The 18,684-nt window shown below is 37.7% G+C and overlaps 1 protein-coding gene across 1 annotated transcript in view; it reads left to right on the top strand.

The window, feature by feature from the left end:
- The window catches only part of LOC139124770 (putative hydroxypyruvate isomerase), a 131,626-nt gene extending 120,243 nt beyond the window's left edge, over positions 1-11,383 (top strand). Inside the window, exons 7-9 of the mRNA XM_070690880.1 lie at positions 1,007-1,144; positions 2,598-2,682; positions 10,233-11,383. Coding sequence (XP_070546981.1) covers positions 1,007-1,144; positions 2,598-2,650 — 191 coding nt within the window. The 3' untranslated portion in view covers positions 2,651-2,682; positions 10,233-11,383. The remainder of the gene's footprint in view (positions 1-1,006; positions 1,145-2,597; positions 2,683-10,232) is intronic.
- The last annotated feature ends 7,301 nt before the right edge of the window (positions 11,384-18,684 follow it).

Raw genomic sequence — 18,684 nt, forward strand, 5'->3', positions numbered from 1 at the left:
GACAACGCCCAGAGAATCAGAAACTTTCCACACAAAATGAGTGATTGACAGAAATGTGTTGCAACAAATTTCGTCTGGTTGTCGCCTAAGCTCAGTCGTGGGGAGTGCTTTCGGTGTTATCCTTTGCGTATAGAAAACGCATAACAATGAAAAAAATGCGTAGAGTCAATTTCAATGCGTAAATACGCACGATTTTTGCGTAAACGCGAACTCTGCTACACCTATCCTAAACGAAACAAACACTATTGTAACATTAACAATTGAATAGTAATGTGGGGATCCTATTTCACACATATCAGAAATGAAACAAACACCAATGCAACGCAAACTTTTGGGCAGTAAGGTGGGGACATCCATTTTTCTAACTTTGCCATTACGACGGTTGTTGTTGGACACGGTTTTGAATTTGGCTCACAACAGTCTGATTTTGTTGTGACATGCTCCGCGGTTCTCTTGATTTCCTTCCTCCCTGGCAGCGATGACTTCATGAACTTCAAGTTGCCTATCTCTTGACCAAGGACATAAAATAAGCTTTTTTACATCCATGCCTCCGACTGTCCATCATACGGATGACGTTTCATCTCTCCACATGGAAATGAGTACACTGTAGTTTGATTTAATCGTACTACGATGTAGTCATTTCCATTAGTTTTCCTGTGACCAATTGCTGCCACGATTGCCTGAACTTCTTGCTCGAACACCGTCCATTGTGGTAATGACCGTAAGCCCGAAGACAGATAGGATAAGTCTGGCGCTTAGTTCGGTGCTCTGGTCACACGTGTAAATAAGCCATTGTTTAGTACGGAGCACCAAATCTGGACCAGCCCTTCCACACCGAATTAATTTAGTTCTTTGTTAGTTCGGTGTTTGTCTGGTCACAGGTCCAACTGACACAGGTTGAAATTTAATCCACTGTCAGCTCCGGAGTAAACATGCACGTGTAAACCCCATATGTGCATGTGTACAACAGATAATGAAAAAGATTACATTAAATGTTTGTTTACAGGACACATACAGATAGCTCAAGTACCTGACAGAGGTGAACCAGATAGTGCTGGTGAAATCAATTTTAAGTACATCCTGGATTTATTAGAAAGTCTTGGTTATGATGGCTTCATTGGATGTGAATACAAACCAACTACAGGTAACAACTATAGATTTAAACTTCAATTGGCAAGAATTCTGTTGTGTATAAGAATCAACCAGATTGTTATGGCTGTGCAATCTGCAAGATTTCCTCTTGAAAACAGTACAATCAGAAGATGTAGAACATTAAGATTTTGTAAGAATATTGAAATGAGAATTATACAGTGATTCCAATACTCCCAAGACAACAACTACAGAACACACCTGGTGTATTATCAGTCTAGATTGAATGATCAAGATATACCATAGCAACGATAACATATATCTTAGTTTGAATAAATTGTTGGTTTAAGTTATATTCCACCTTGTTTAATAGTCAATGATAGAAATACCAACAGTGTCTTTAGTTATTACACTTGGAAGATATCCAAACACTTGTCATTCATTGATCATTTTGGCATTGCAATGTAGGACAGAGATTTGTACATTTTGTTATGTGACAAAAAACGAACAAATGGTGAACTCAGCAGTTTTTGTATAAAACGAAATTTATTACAAAAAATGAAACTAATTGCTAAGTCAGAGATATGATACAAACTGTAAAAGTGTGTACAGACTACTTATCTCAGCTGGGATGGCAAAGCTCCAGTCTCAGAGTTGTAACAGCTGTGTTTCCTCTGCCACTCTCAAATTCGTAAAATTACTAATTTTTTAGATGATTTACTAATTTTTTTCATTGTTGATTCGTAAATATACATATGCAAGGAAGCAGCTACCTGATTGAGAGCTGAAGGCCCCCAAACCTCAAAATAGTTCAGTCTAAGCACATGTTTTACTTAATTTGAATTTTATTGAATGATATTCTGTATTCGAACGGTTTACTTATGAATTTCAAAATTTACTAAAAGTTTCAATACCCAATTCGTAAATTTACTAAAAAATTTCAGAAGCCAGAGGAAACACAGAACAGTCAGTTGGATGAATGAACAGTCCCTTTGGCTTGCAGGCTTGAAGTTACACAAAGTCAACAGTATAAATCCAGCGTGGCAGTGAAGGTCTTGAAAAGTCTTGAAGTTAATACTGCTGGAGTTTCCAAAGACTTGAAGTAACACGCAAGAGACACGATCCCAAAAGTCCAACTGCAAGCCTGCTGTCCCAGTATTTATATACATGTGGTTATATAAGAGCATATAAAGTACAATCTAGAACTTTTATTGACATGCTAATTAGTGTTCTAAAATTATCTCTCTTACACAACTAATTAAATTTCCAGAACATTCCAAACATGACTAATTGAATTCAGGTGTGAGGTTGTTAAGGGCAGTGACCTTGAGAATGTTCTAGACTAATTAAACTCAGGACATGATGAGTGTGGGGGAAAATGATTTACATAACAATTTTGATAGCAGGGAGACTGATAATCGCCAGTGTGATTGAAGCATTTGATATATGTAACATATTTCATAAAATATGAATCAAATAACACTTTGTTCTTCCTTATTACATTTCAGAGAAAACTGAAGACAGTCTGGGTTGGTTGAAGAATTTACAAAGTAAAAATTAAATTTTCCAAAAGGACAGTAACATCTAATGAAGGTGATGATGATGATGAATTCTGTACCACGGTTCTCTAATGCAGTTTTAATATTTTTAATCATCCATGCAACATCACACATAAATACTACAATCTGGTATGGAATGCCTCTCAAACCACAGTCTCAATGTCTGAGTTAGAATTGCATCTGATCGTGCCATAATTTATTTATCACAAAAATTATTAGATCTGATCATTTCAGTAAATTACTTCTCAATTAGACAAAGTGTAATTGTTATTACTCCCTGCCCACAAAGTCTTCAGGGAGTCATAGATTGAGTGGTGTGCATCCACACCACACCACCTCTGTGAATCCACGAAGATATCTCTGACATTCCTAGACTGATTTTTTTCAAACTTGTACAAGGGTTATACACTTAGTTGCAGATATATGCACATCAATTTGTTTTAGGATACGATCCAATATGACCAACAGGAAGCCATTAAGTTTCATGTCTGTGGGCATTATGCAGCTTTAATATTAACCGATTTCATTCAAGCTTACCACAAGGGCAATACACTATGACTCAAATATGCACATGAAAGTATTTTTTATACAATCAAATATGGCTGTGTGGCAGCCATTCGATCTAATTTTTGCATGTCCAGAGCTGTAACTCAAACATTCCTGCTCTAAATTCTTTCAATCTTTACACAAAGATGATACACTGTTTATACATATGCATGTCGATTTTTAGCTCACATTTGGTATGGATATATATACCAAAGAGAGATTATATGGTAGGTCAGTGGCATCTGTGTGTATGTATGCATGTATGTACGCATGTCCGTCAACATCAAAAACTCCTAAACTGCAGTACCTACCATCTTATTATTTGGTGTACAGGTGTACCAAGGGGTGGTGATGTGAATTTGTTCAAATGAATATATTGGTGTAAAAAATCTGGAGATGAGAGGAAAAAGAAAAAATCCTGCAAATTGCTAAAACTCAGTTACCATTTGCCAGATTAGGATGAAACTTGGTATGCAGGTTCTTTATAGTGACTTAAGTTACATTTGTTCAAATTGTGGTGACATTTTAATATTTACATTTTTGGCGCAAATTTTTCTATTTTTTGGTCAAAAGATCATTTTCACCCAAAGTATTTGTTGGATTGCTTTTGAACTTAATACTCTTGATCCTAGAATTGTCATCTGTCAGATGTGTAAAAATTGTGGTGAAATTTTCGTAGGTGTGTTTTTTGGCAATATTTTGCATTTTTGGTCAAAAAATCATTTTTTTAGAATTAAATATTCTGATTGCATTGAAACTTGGTATGCATGTTCCTGTAGGCATACTTAATTGAATGTCTTCAAATTGTGGTGAAATTTTCATATTTGTATTTTATTTTTTGGGGCAATTTCCGCGTTTTAGTCAAAAAAATCATTTTCTCTGAACTCGCTCATCTGATTGCTTTGAAGCCTAGTATACATGTTGGATGTACTTAGTTAAGTGTACTCACTCTGGCCTGCCACATCAAAACAAATGTGAGCCCAGTGTCATTGACTATATTTTTGTTGTGATACAATAATTTCTCATTAGGGAGCTTTCAGTAATAACAGAGGGGGTGGAGGAATTGGGGGAGGGTCACTTTTTAGAAAACAGTTCAAGTGGGAGGTCACTTTTCATAAACGTATCATGGGGGGAGGGTCACTTTTGACAGAAGCTGAGTTAATGGCAAAAACTTTGATTGTCCATGTGATATTTCCTGAATAGGAAATCACCAACAAAATAAATACACATTATAGACCGCCATGCATAGTAAATTGACATTCCAGTGAAATTCCAAAATCAAATTTCTTACACAACCATTGATTTGTAACCACTCTAGTCTAATCAAGAACAATAATGTGAATAATCAAGCATACATAAAGGCACAGATTTATCTAATTTTGTATTGGAAAAAACTATTCATAATTTCATCACAGACACCATGGATAGTTAACCAACTTTTTATATGAAATTCAGAAATCAATTTCTTGTACACAAATGTACATTTTACTTCCCTATTCAAGCAACATATACATTTATACATTAAATACATTATCAACATATATAAAATACAGATATAGCATGTTTTGTGGGGGTAAATTGTCAATAATTTGCCTGATGGACTCTATGTATTATGATTTGATATTTTTGCATGTAGCAGTAAATCAGCTACATCTTGCCTTCTTATAGTTGCACAAAATATGGTGACCCTCCCTCAAATGTATGAAATACCATATCTTTTCAAAAATTCTTGCGTGATAAATTGTGACTGTCCCTCCAAAAAACACTAGCCCTCCCCTCTGTAATTTGTCCCTAACATAACAATTGAACCAATTGTTATGTAAATTAGCTGATACTGTTTCAGTTATTCCTGGGGAGAATACCGCAGTGGTGGGGGGGGGGTAGGGTCAAGTTTTAGAATGGCGGACAAATGGGAGGGTCACATTTTAGACAGGAGGATAGGGGGAGGGTCACATTTTATGGTACAGGTGTGCGCAAAATTCCCCGGCCCACCCCCCTTGTAATTACTGAAAGCTCCCTTATTCAATGTGGACATTTTTGAATCTATAAATGAATCTGAATACAATGCCACACAACACAATTTTCCCATTTCTATACACAATCTGAATCAGCGGCAATGCAAAATGGAAAGCAGAGTGGAAGTAAGTGCTACATTCGCACATGCCAATTAAAAAATCATATTTGGCAGACATTCTTTTAGACCTCATTTGCCATCGTGGCAAATTGAAATTTTGCCAAAAGTGAAGGCAAACTGATAGATGAAAATTTTGCTGCAGTTTGACAGGTAAGAGCTGTAGGAGAGTCCCCATTTTGAAACTAGTGTTTTCATATCACACTTAGCATGTCTCATAGGATTAACCCTCTAAATAGTTGTGTATTTTGAAACGCAGATACCGGTACATGGATGATCACAACTTTTTTTCAATTATTTCATAAAAAGAAGGAATGATTTTGATAACATTAGTTGAAAATTCTGAGTGATAAACAGTGAAAATCTGATGGAGCAAGCAGTTTTGGTCGAGATCGATGAGAGGTGGTTATGTCAGCTCCACAGCTTTGTACACAACCCAGAACCACAAGACATCGAAGAGTATGCCAAAAATCTATGTTGTGTGGCCCAACTTCGGCAAAAATGGCAAAAAAAGTTAAAGATTTTTTCGTTTCATTCGAGTACAGTTCCTAAAATGTACAAGCAAGCTCTAGTTCGTCCTTTATTGAAAAAGCCCAGTCTTGACTCAAATGTTTTATCTAATTATAGGCCTGTTTCTAATCTGTTATTTGAGCGTAAATTTCTAGAGAGAGTTGTTTTAATCCAAGTTGATGTGTATTTTAGTCAGTTTACTTTGTATTCTAAATACCAGTCGGCCTACAGACATAATCATAGCACAGAAAGTGCCTTACTGAGAGTTCAAAATGACATTTTACGTGCACTTGACAGTCATAAAGAAGTTATTCTTTCACTACTTGATTTGACCGCTGCGTTCGACACTATAAATCACAAGGTATTGTTGTACCGCTTAGAGCACAGGTTTGGCATTAAGGGCAAGGCACTTGCTTGATTTCAGTCCTACCTATGTGATAGAATCAGACTGTGTGTATTGATGGTATACTGTCAACACCAAGTGATCTTGATTGTGGTGTCCCTCAGGGAAGTGGGCTGGGCCAATACTTTTCATGCTGTAGGCGGCACCATTAGAGGACATAATTATCAAACATGCACTGGATTTGATGTTATTTGCAGATGATACTCAGTTGTATCTGATATGTGAGCTTGCTGTCGACTCAGCATTCATAGTTGAACATTGTATTGATGATATTCGTCAATGGATGATTGAAAATCATTTTGGCTTTGAATGATGCTAAGACAGAAGTGATCCACTTCTGTTCAAAGTTTAAGAAATCAGTTGATCTGTCATCTCTTCGAGTAGGGACCACTGATGTCACTACGTCAAAATCTGTCTTTGATCTTGGTGTTTATTTAAATTGCTGTGCAGATATGAGTACTCAAATTTTGAAATTATGTCAGTGTGCATCATTTGCTTTACATAAAATTGGTCGTCTTAGAAATGTTTTAGATCGTACAAACACTGAAAGACTTGTGCACGCTTTTGTAGCATCACGTCTTGATTACTGCAACAGCTTGCTGTTCGGTATCAAAGATAAATACCTCTGTAAACTTCAGTTACTTCAAAATTCTGCTGCTCGTCTAGTTACACACACAAAAAACAAGTGAGGCGTGAGCTTCACTGGCAGCCTATCCATGCTAGAATTAATTTCAAAATTCTTCTTTTTGTGTATAAAATTTTGCATGATCAAGCACCTGCTTATCTTTCTGATCTTATCACAGTTCACGTTCCTAAACGGTTTACACGCTCAGCGTTCACACCAATTTTGGAGCCGGTGAACTGGGAACAGAAACATTTTGGTTATCGTTCTTTTTCTAATGCTGCTCCCACTTTATGGAATGCCTTACCAAAAGAAATTAGATTGGCACCATCTGTTGCCTCTTTTAAAACATCTCTGAAAACATATCTCTTCAGAAAGTATTATGATTAAGTCATCGTTTTGATGTTCGTATCATATTGCATTGTAGAGTTTGTATTTTTAACGGAGTATTTTAATGTACTTGTTGTATTTTAACCAGAGCATTTATGGTACTTTTATTAGTCCCCACGGACACCGTCCGGGGGGACTTATAGGTTTGGTCATGTCCGTGCGTGCGTGCGTGCGTGCGTGCGTGCGTGCGTGTGTGCGTCCGTCCGTCCGTTCACGCAGATATCTCAGAGATGCAAGAAGAGATTTCATTCAAACTTGGTGTAAGGATTACTTCATATGTCATACAGATGCATGTTGATTTGTTTTATGATACAATCCAATATGGCCACCAGGCGGCCATTTTGTTACGATTTTTTTCATGTACAGAGCCATAACTCAGACAAATTTCAACCGATTTTATTCAAAGTTGGTACAAGGACATTGACCTACCATATGTCATAGATATGCACGTCAATTGTTATTGTGATACGATCCAATATGGCCGCCAGGCAGCCATTTTACTAGGATTTTTTCATGTACAGAGCCATAACTCAGACATGTTTCAATCGATTTTATTCAAAGTTGGTACAAGGACATTGACCAATGTCATAGATATGCACGTTGATTTGTTTTGTGATACGATCCAATATGGCCGCAAGGCGGCCATTTTATTATGATTTTTTCATGTACAGAGCCATAACTCAGACATGTTTTAACTGATTTTATTCAAAGTTAGTACAAGGACATTGACCAATGTCATAGATATGTACGCCGATTTGTTTTGTGATACAATCCAATATGGCCGCCAGGCGGCCATTTTATTACAATGTTTTTCATATACAGAGCCATAACTCAGACATGTTTCAACCGATTTTATTCAAAGTTGGTACAAGGACATTGATCAATGTCATACAGATGCACGTCAATTTGTTTTGTGATACGATCCAATATGGCCGCCAGGCAGCCATTTTACTAGGATTTTTTCATGTACAGAGCCATAACTCAGACATGTTTCAATCGATTTTATTCAAAGTTGGTACAAGGACATTGACCAATGTCATAGATATGCACGTTGATTTGTTTTGTGATACGATCCAATATGGCCGCAAGGCGGCCATTTTATTATGATTTTTTCATGTACAGAGCCATAACTCAGACATGTTTCAACCGATTTTATTCAAAGTTGGTACAAGGACATTGACCAATGTCATAGATATGTACGTCGATTTGTTTTGTGATACAATCCAATATGGCCGCCAGGCGGCCATTTTATTACAATTTTTTTCATATACAGAGCCATAACTCAGACATGTTTTAACCGATTTTATTCAAAGTTGGTACAAGGACATTGACCAATGTCATAGATATGCACGTCAATTTGTTTTGTGATACAATCCAATATGGCTGACAGGCGGCCATTTTATTACGATTTTTTCATATACCGGTACAGAGCCATAACTCAGACATGTTTTAACCGATTTTATTCAAAGTTGGTACAAGGAGATTGACTAATGTCATACATATGCATGTCAATTCGTTATGTGATATGATCCAATATGGCTGCCTTACGGCCATTTTGTTACAATTTTTTCATGTACAGAGCCATAATACTCTCAGGCATATCTCAACCGATTTTATTCAAAGTTGGTACAAGGACATTAACCTATGTCATACATATGTATGTCAATTTGTTTCATGATATGATCCAATATGGCTGCATGGCAGCCATTTTGTTACAATTTTTTCGTGTCCTTAGCCAAAACTTGGGCATGTCTCAACTAATTTTATTCACCGATTTTATTCAAACTTAGTACAAGGACATTGACCTATGTCATACATATGCACATTGATTTGTTTTAAGATACAATCCAAATGGCCGCCGTGTGGCCATTTTTTTCTGATTTTTTCATGTCCGGAACCATAACTCAGATATGTGTCAAGCAAATTTATTCATAGTTGGTACAAGGACATTGACTTATTTATACATATATGTATGTCGATTGGTTTCACGAGATGGTCCAATATGGCCACATGGTAGCAATTTTGTTATGGTTGTTTCATGTCGAGAGCCATAACTCTGGCAAGTCTCAACTGATCTTATTCAAAGTTGGTACATGTACATTGACTTACGTCATACATATACATGTTGATTTTTTAAACAGTAAGATCAAATATCGCTGTATTGCGGTGATTTTATTACAATTTTCAAATGTACAGAGCCATAACGCAGACATATTTCCACCAGTATCATTCAAAGTTGGTACAAGGACATTGACCTATTTCATACATATGCTCGTCAATTCGTTTCAAGCCATGTAGCAGTAACATGTCCATTATTTAAGTTTCGTAAGTAGGCTGATATGTCAAGAAATACGACTGCATCAAATTCATGAAACTTTATACAGATGTTAACTGATGTTAAGCTCACATTGCTTTAACATTGAAAAAGACATTTATCAGTGTCATTTTAATTAATTTGTAATTGCATAAGTAATGAACTTTCCTAATTAGGGTGATATAGCCACAAATTAATACAACGTCAAATGTGATGAAACTCGATACAGATGTTGATCTCATAGTGTTGTAAATACTGCATCAAACTTTATGAAATATGGTACCAGTGATAATCTGTCAAGTGTTAGAATTGTATGCAAAAATGTTTTGCAACATCCTGTTGATTAATTCCTAGTTGACTCATTTTATGAACTTTAGGATGGTGGCCTACATTGGTTTTATGTTTTCATCACCATGGAACTCATTCTTGACCATTGAGCGCCATCTGTATCAAAGTATTTTTATCACAGACCTAATTAATGAAGAGGACTCTATCCTCTCAGAGGACATGTAATCAAAGTACCCATTAACAAGTGGGGACTGTGTCATCAACGATGACTTGTTATTATTGTATTTTCATCTCGTATTTTATTGTAAAGCGGTCTGATATCTTATTTATGGAAATCGCTTTAGAAAAATAAATTATTATTATTATTATTCGTTTCAAAGCTAAACTGGCTGATTTGGGATGCAGATCAATAAGTCTGAAGACCATGTGGACAACGTACTGTATGGACTGTATATACACGGGACTGTACACGGGACTGTGATGCCACCATTTCTGAGATGTGACACAACTGTTCTGGGCCATGTAAGTGAACATGGTCCCGTCTTTGTGCCAAACAATTTTGCCAAATTTGATCAAAGCGATTCTAAACGATAACATTCAGCATTTTTCAAGAAACCATAGATTTGACAAGGTAAAGCCTAGTTTGCGTTTGAGCATGGTCACACAGCTCTTGCTTTCTGAATGGGTTTAATTATAACAAACAGTGGTAATTTCATCTCCAGTATTTGACATCATGCCTAATAGTATGTATTTTGCTAACTACTGTGAACAGGTCTGTGTATCTTCTATATCTTGCTTTGTGTGTCTTTGTTGATAATTATAGTTTAGATTTGTATTTGCCTATTTTCGCATGATAATACACACAATAAAAACTTGTGTGATCCTATAACTTGTTTTTATTAGCTTGTCTTTATTAGCTTTCCATATGTGGCAGTGGAAGCTATACTTATAGGCTAGAATAAGGTATATATGTGTGCATGTGTGTATGTATATTAGTACATCCATCCATCCACATAAAAAACTTAAGAATCCCAGCTCCAACAGTCTTGGTATTTTGTGTTTAGTTGCATCATAGGGTAGAGGTGAATTTCTAAGAACATGCTTCTGTTAGAAATATGCAAATGAGGTAAAAAGGGGTAAAATTAGTAAAGTTGCCATAACTAAATTTTGATTCGTAGGTCAGATTAGGTTGTATCATGGGTGCTTTTCACAGTTCCTATTCAAATGTGTGCGGGCTATAGGTTCCGTGCGTCCAGAGATAACGGGCAGGATAAGGCTAAGGATTGATCTCTAGGCCTCGCAATTACTACGGGTAGATTCACTGAAAAAATTCACACAATATGTTTTAAGATTTCCATGTACCGGTAGTTTGAATAATGTACTGAACATGTATATAGCTGAGAGACCAATCATCAGATTTTGTCCATCGGCAGGTAAATTTTACTTTAACAATTTTTGACGGGCAAAGACTATTTATGGTACATGTCAAATATAATATTGGCCATTTTGCATGACATTGCCAATAACAGTACTGCATGATCATGTAGTTCTCAGCTTGATACAAGTATGAGTTTTTCTTCTTCTGAGTTTTGCAATGTTTGTAAATCAGATCAAAAAATTGCCGAATCTCTTACGATGATATTCAGTGTGGATGAAGAGTTTTCAAGCATCTGAGAAGGCAAAGTCTTTGTATTTTGAGCTTGATCTGTAGACTGCATGCCGGTAGACAGAGCAGTGTTTGAAAGTTTTGAAATCACACCTCTATCTTGTTCATTTTGCAAAGTGCCAAAAGCTGAGAACATTTTTCAAGTATTTTATGCCTCATTGTGTTCATTACTAAATTCAACATTTGTTACAGCTTATTTTTATAAAAAATTCACAGAGACAGTTGACAGGCAAGTAAATCAAATGCCCAATATATGCTGTTTACAAATACAGGTCAATAACTTTTTCAGTCTTGACAATCCAAATGCATGATGATGAAATTTTCACATTTAATTTTTTCTTTGGTTCTCTCTACAACAAATATTTCCGTATTATCTCAATTGTAGCCTCTCCCCCCCCCCCAACAGAACTTGAAGTCCACTGTCATCTCACTTGCAACCCCTCCTGTCGAATAAATCCTGCAAAATTATATCTGAAGTGCCCTCTACGGTATAATCACATTCGATTTTTTTTCTTTGGTTCTCTCTATGCCAAATATTTCCATAACCAATTTTAAACATGTTAATTATTATCCCCTTTTTGTACAACTTCAAGTCATTACATCCAACACGTTGGATTTTGACGGGGTCATTCACGGTGATGGTTGATGTTGGACAGGTGGTGACAAGACGAGTGATGGCATCAAAGTTGACGTCTAAGCTGTTGCGGTAATTTAAGGTGATTCCCCTGACTTTACACAGAGTGGTGTTACCTTTCCTGTCGGGCTGTGCTAGACAGAAGGCGTAAATCCACTGTAGTCTCACTGCCAAACCCTTCTTGTCCCAGTAATCCTGCAAAATTGTATGTGAAGCTCCCTCTATAGCCACATTTCTTCCCACATTCCATCTCATCTACTCAAATGAGCACAAGGCATTTTAGCATATTCCAACGCTTGTATCTTGACAAGTCATGTACACACACTTGTGACTATTACCCACTACTCGACTTTGTGACTTCAAAGCGCATTTACAATCACATTTCCACACTTGACTGTATTGCATTGACAAAATTTATATTTGGCCGGGACTATGTCATTGCAAATGACTTGATACACCAAGAAGTCACAGGTAAATCTAAATTGAATTGAAAAATGAAAAAGGTAGCATGATTGAGACTCAGAAACAGAATATTATTACACTGATAGAGAAAAGTAACTCGGATTCATCCAAACTCAAGAGCTGGCGCCCGATTTCTCTGATAAATGTTGACAACAAACTTGTTCCAAAAATCATTGCATTTCGAGTCAAAAATTGTTTACCTTGTATTATAAGTCCTTCACAAACTGGTTATGTAAAAACCGGGAATGCTATTGGCCTGATTCCTGACATAATCCACTATACTAAAGAAAGAAATATACCTGGTGTTCTCTTAATGGTCGATTTTCAGAAAGCATTTGACTCCCTGAATTGGGATTTTGTTTTGAAATGTTTAGAGAAGTTTGGATTCGGTCCTTCACTAAGACATTGGTTCACCGTATGCTAATAGTAAGAGTTGTGTTATTTATAATGGTTTCACTTCAGGATATTTTGACTAAAAAGAGTTCGTCAAGGTGACCCTCTTTCACCATATCTCTTTACTATAACAGTGGAACTACTGAGTTTAATGGTAAAACAGATAAAACATACGGAGTTTTAATATTTTAACTGATGAAATTAAGATTGTACAATTTGCAGATGATACAACAGCTGTTTTAGAAAATGAACATTCTGTTGCCACTTTTATGGCTGTCATGGATAAATTTGCACAATGTTCCAGTCTCTGTGTGAACAGAGACAAGACATTTGTATTCTGGTTGGTCAGTGATAGGCATAGAACGGATAGTCCCACTGGTTAAAAGTTACTTAGTTTTCAAAGCACTTGGTGTATATTTTTCCAACAATATTTCTGAAGCAAATAAAGCTAAATTTTTACGACAAATTCAGAAATGTCAAACAGATACTTACCATGTGGAGAAGTAGAAACTTTACTCTTTTTGGAAAAATTACAATTTTGAATACTCTTATCATTCCAAAGTTTCTGTATCGTTTCCCTTCTGCATCTTCAAGAGTGTATTCTCTCAAACCTTCACGGCATTTTAAATGAGTCTCTCTGGAATGGCAAGAAGCCTGAGTGGATCGACAATACGATGTGTTCCGTGTGGAAAGATGGGGGTTTTGGTCTCACTCACCTGCTGTCCTGGTCTCAGGCCAACAAATTGACTTGGATCAAACAGTTTTATCTTTCATTGAGTGATTTAAAAACAGAGACTGTGAGTGGTATGAACAAGAGAGACTCTCATTGACTGATTTGAACAAGAGAGAGTCAGAGTGACCAGAATACGAGAGAGTAATTTGATGAAGACAGACTCTGCTTGAGCGATTTGCATGAGAGACTCTGTTTGAAGAAAGACTCTGATTTAGCAATCGTATGACATGAATAAAAAAGACTGATTGAATGATTTGAACAAGAGAGACTGATATAATGATTTAAACAAGAGAGGGACTGATTGAATGATTTCAACAAGAGAGACTTTGATTGAGCGATTTGATTCACAGAGATTCCAATTGAGTGACTTGGACAAGAGAGATTCTAATGGAGCTATTGATTGATTGATTGATCAACGCTGATTGGGCGATTTAAGCAAGAGAGACACTGATTGAACAAGAGAGAAATAATCGCAATCGCTCTGATTGAGCAGCGATTTAAATAAACAGGAGCAACTCTGATTGTGCGATTTCCATAAGAGATTCTTTTTTAATAAAAGAGACACTAAGTGAGTGATGTTTACAACAGAGAATCTGATCTAGTGATTTGAATAACACACACTCTAATATAGTCATTTGAACAAGAGGGACACTGATTGAGGGATTTGGACAAGAGAGACCATCGTTGTGGAATTAGAACAAGAGAGACATCAAATAAAGAAGAGAGACTCTGATTGAATGATTTGCGACAGACAATCAGAGTCTTTGTAACAAATCACTCAAAGAGCGTTTGTCTACAGTACAAATCAAAGAGCGTTTGCCCTGTACAAATCACTCAATCAAAGTTTGTCTTGTCACTAATTGCTCTATTAGATTTATCTTGTGCAAATCCCTAAATAAGATTCTGTCTTTTTACAAATCGCTCAATCAGAGTTTGTCTTGTACAAATCGCTCAATCGGACTTTATTTTATACAAATCACCGAATCAGAGTCTGTCTGAGGTATTTCGAGGTATCAAAAACGGAGGAGTGAGGGACAAAGTGCGGGACACGCAAACTGTAATTTATGGCACTCTGAGGGACGTCCCGCACTGTGTAAAACATGGACTCTGAGGGAACGTCCCGCAGAGAGTTAAAAACTGGACTCTGAGGGACGGGGCGCCCACTACGATGTGCATTGGTCCGGTACGCGCTGACGGGTTACTTTTCAGTTTATCTTTTTCGTTTGCAATGGATCGCCAACGGCGTCGTCGACATTTTGAATCCTGCCGACAGAACGTTAAAAGAGAAAGATGCAGCTACGCCAGGAAATCGCTTCTAACGTTTATTTCGTTTTTAGCAAAATCATAAGAAGAAAATATAACTTTCTATGTAGCCCATTCTTCATGATGTCCTGTCTGATGTGGCCCTTGGATTGCCACCACTGTCATGGCGAGAAATGGTATAATATCACAAGCAGATCGTGCCTCGAAGCTTATCGAAATGCTTTTACCTAAAATCTGTCTGGAGACGTAATTTCTCGTGTGAACAGATTATGACATAGCAACCACAGTCCTAGCCTTGCGTACAGGTCTGTGTGTTTCCCAGCGTTATACGGCCTCTCACATGTAGTAGGCCGTATAACGCCGGGAACCGTGCAGAGTAGAGTAGATCGAAACCCAAACGGGGTGTTATTATAGGAAAGGCAGTGACTTATTTTAAAGCTGAATAAAATGCTGTTTCTGGTTGTGTAAGTCTGTCGATCGAATATATATTTTGTTCCCAGTTGATTAATCATGGGGGATGGCAGTCTAGATCTCCCCTTTATGGTTCGATATGACTCGTTCCTTCTCATTTTTGTCAATCGATGAAAGCATTTTCGTCTTCCATATTTCAATCTTACTTTGACCGATGTTATATCCTGACCTATAGTGTCATTAGTTTTGACCAACGTACAAAGACGTGGCCCATGCACCCGGTTGACGAGATATTTTGCAAAACTGTGAAGAAATATTTGAACACGTACGGCCATACTGTATGCATGGGGCCCGGGAGACATCGATGTCTCTTAGGGGATGTAGCTTAGGGGATATCAAAGCAGATGAATCAGTTAGTTGAATAAAACATAACTTTTCGGACAAATTTTATGTCAATTTTGTCAATGTCGGACTTTTGATTCGATTGAGAAACCAGAATCACCTGCAGAGATGTCTGTATTAAACATGGACGCACAATTCGGAATAGTTTGTTGTGCTACGTCATACAGGATGTGCTGTTGATTTTCATTCTTTCGTGCAATTTCATTTGTTTGAAGCAATTATCTTTTCATTTGACTGCTTTGTGGGACTCTTCTGGATATGTGTTTTGGATAAAAAGAACTCTACAGAGAAAGACATAAACTTCGACGGTGATAGGTATACAATATCGGTTCGATGTGAGATTACAAGTTACATGTATTTTAGAAGTTCTCAAAACCAGTAAAAATAATTCTGCGCGCCACTTATTGATAGTGTCTTCTTGTGAACGTCTTTGAATCCGTGACCGCGACCATTGTTTTTGAAGTGTTCGACGGTCGATGATCGGTAGATTAATGAAGATATATGTTACTGAACTATCGTGTGATTGTTAGCATGGTTAGGTAATAGACGGTGTTGTAGAGGCTATACGGCGAAAGTCCACGGGCCAAGGGAGCATGATACGTACATCGCATGCTTTCTTAAGATCTTACAACGAACGAGCCGTCGGTTTCCATAGCTACTACGTGAAATCCGGCCTCACCGATGTCCCTGTCCTGATTCGGAGAACAACTTTCAAGCTGCGTGTTGAGGTTCAGATGTCCGATTTTTTTCATATTCAAAAGGCTTATTGATTTACAGAGAATGCCCGTCTTTTCTTTAGCTTTAACTTAGCACATGATGGCAATTGAAAATTCAAAGCCAAATAGCCAGTGGGAAAAAATTCGACGACTCGCTCTCACCAGCGGTCGCAATGAAAAAAAATCGAAGTCTCTGAAGTCGGTATCATTGCTCCGCCATGTTTATTGTTGGTTGTACGGCCAGTTTAAAGTCAAAGACTTTCTTCACGGTAAAATTCATATAATTACCATACCGCGGAGTTCCCAGTGCTTTTCAATATGTCTATTTGGAAGCAAAAGCGTCACGGACATTCGATCGATGGTGATGAACTTTCTCCAGGCCGTGACATGTCACCAGTTACGAACTTTACCGGTTTTCGATACGAAAGATGCAATATATTATCAGCGTTGTTCACGTTGTGTTTTGAGTCTGATATCGAATATAACAGGAAAAAACTAACGATTAGAGTGACGACAGAAACCATGCCCGATACGGGAAATTGACATCAACTTTTGCATTGAGCAGTGACTTCAGACTGATATATAAATGTCGACAATATAAAACATTGAAAAATGCCAGAGAGAGAGAGAGAGAGAGAGAGAGAGAGAGAGAGAGAGAGGGGGGGGGGGTTACGCTGTCGCGAACTGATTATACTCTTTCGGATATGACTTCGGTATAGACGATACACAGACATCGAAAATGTACACCTACTTTCCAGAAATTCGACAAATCTTATAATAAGAGTAGAACATATCCAAAAGTGTTGGTTGAAGTAAATCTTCAGATGTTGGTTTTCCAAAGTTAGACAACTTGGAATACTTACAGAAATTTGGTCGTCATAGTCTTCTCTTAAAAACTATTTTCTTCAACACCACGTTTCTTATGATCGGTGATGTCATTTTTTATTATTTTTACAAATTTTCAATGCATCAAACGCCATTAGACTATCTCATCTGCCTGTCAGGGAGTTACAATATATTTCCCAGGGCTGGCACGCGATGTCAATTTACGGGTCGTCCGTCGTGCGGCGGGTGTAGTGTCACAGATCGCTCCATCTGTAATCGCGGCCACTTTTGATGTGACACCCACGTGCGTTTGAGGGTTTTTTGTTACCTAATTTGTCGACCTCACAAAATTTCACAGTTCATGCTTTGAAGCAGTCTCAACATGGCAACATGTCTCGCGTAAATTTCATCCTCGTCGTTCCAATTAATTCAAGACTGCCCATAGCATACAGCCCCAACACGGGGAACACGCAACTCTCTTCACCTACACGCCTTTCGATAAATTTTCACGTAGTACATGCAGTTTCAGCGACCTGCAGCGCAATGTTAGTTAGCTGTGGGTCCATAGCTGTGGTGTTTTCGGACGGGATTCCTGCCTTTTATGGGCTGGTTTTGACTTTTTACGATTTTAACCCCGCCACCACAGCTATGGGAAAATGCGTAGAAAAGCGTCCATGTTACGCCCGACAGCACCCTTGTCGCAACTTTGTTCGGCGATATTTCGAAAAGTTTCCATCCAAATTACAAATTGCCAACACTCATCGACAACTTGGTTATTAGGGACTCACCACGACCAGAAATCCGCTTAAAATTCACGGAAATATCGCCGTTTTCTAGCTTCAACCGACATGACTACCCGGAGACCGCCATTTCGCTGGCGTAAAACTGTTGTTCGAGGCTCTCTGCAGAACGTCACTACAGTGACGTAGCGGTGACCTCTCAACTTACAGAAAACAAACTGAGAGATTACAGCCGGCATCCACGCCGCATAAACAATAACAGATCCCAGGACTGAACTATTTTTTCCCAAGTTAAAGTTTGATTTCAGTTATGTGAGACTGGCAATGTCCATAGGACAAACGATGGTCATCGATATCACACGATGAAATACTCAGTTTGTTTTCTATAAGTTGAAAGGTCACCGCTACGTCACTGTAGTGACGTTCTGCAGAGAGCCTCGAACAACAGTTTTACGCCAGCGAAATGGCGGTCTCCGGGTAGTCATGTCGGTTGAAGCTAGAAAACGGCGATATTTCCGTGAATTTTAAGCGGATTTCTGGTCGTGGTGAGTCCCTAATAACCAAGTTGTCGATGAGTGTTGGCAATT

The sequence above is a fragment of the Ptychodera flava genome (genome assembly GCF_041260155.1).
Source record: "Ptychodera flava strain L36383 chromosome 23 unlocalized genomic scaffold, AS_Pfla_20210202 Scaffold_24__1_contigs__length_23054250_pilon, whole genome shotgun sequence".
Classification (NCBI taxonomy): domain Eukaryota; kingdom Metazoa; phylum Hemichordata; class Enteropneusta; family Ptychoderidae; genus Ptychodera; species Ptychodera flava.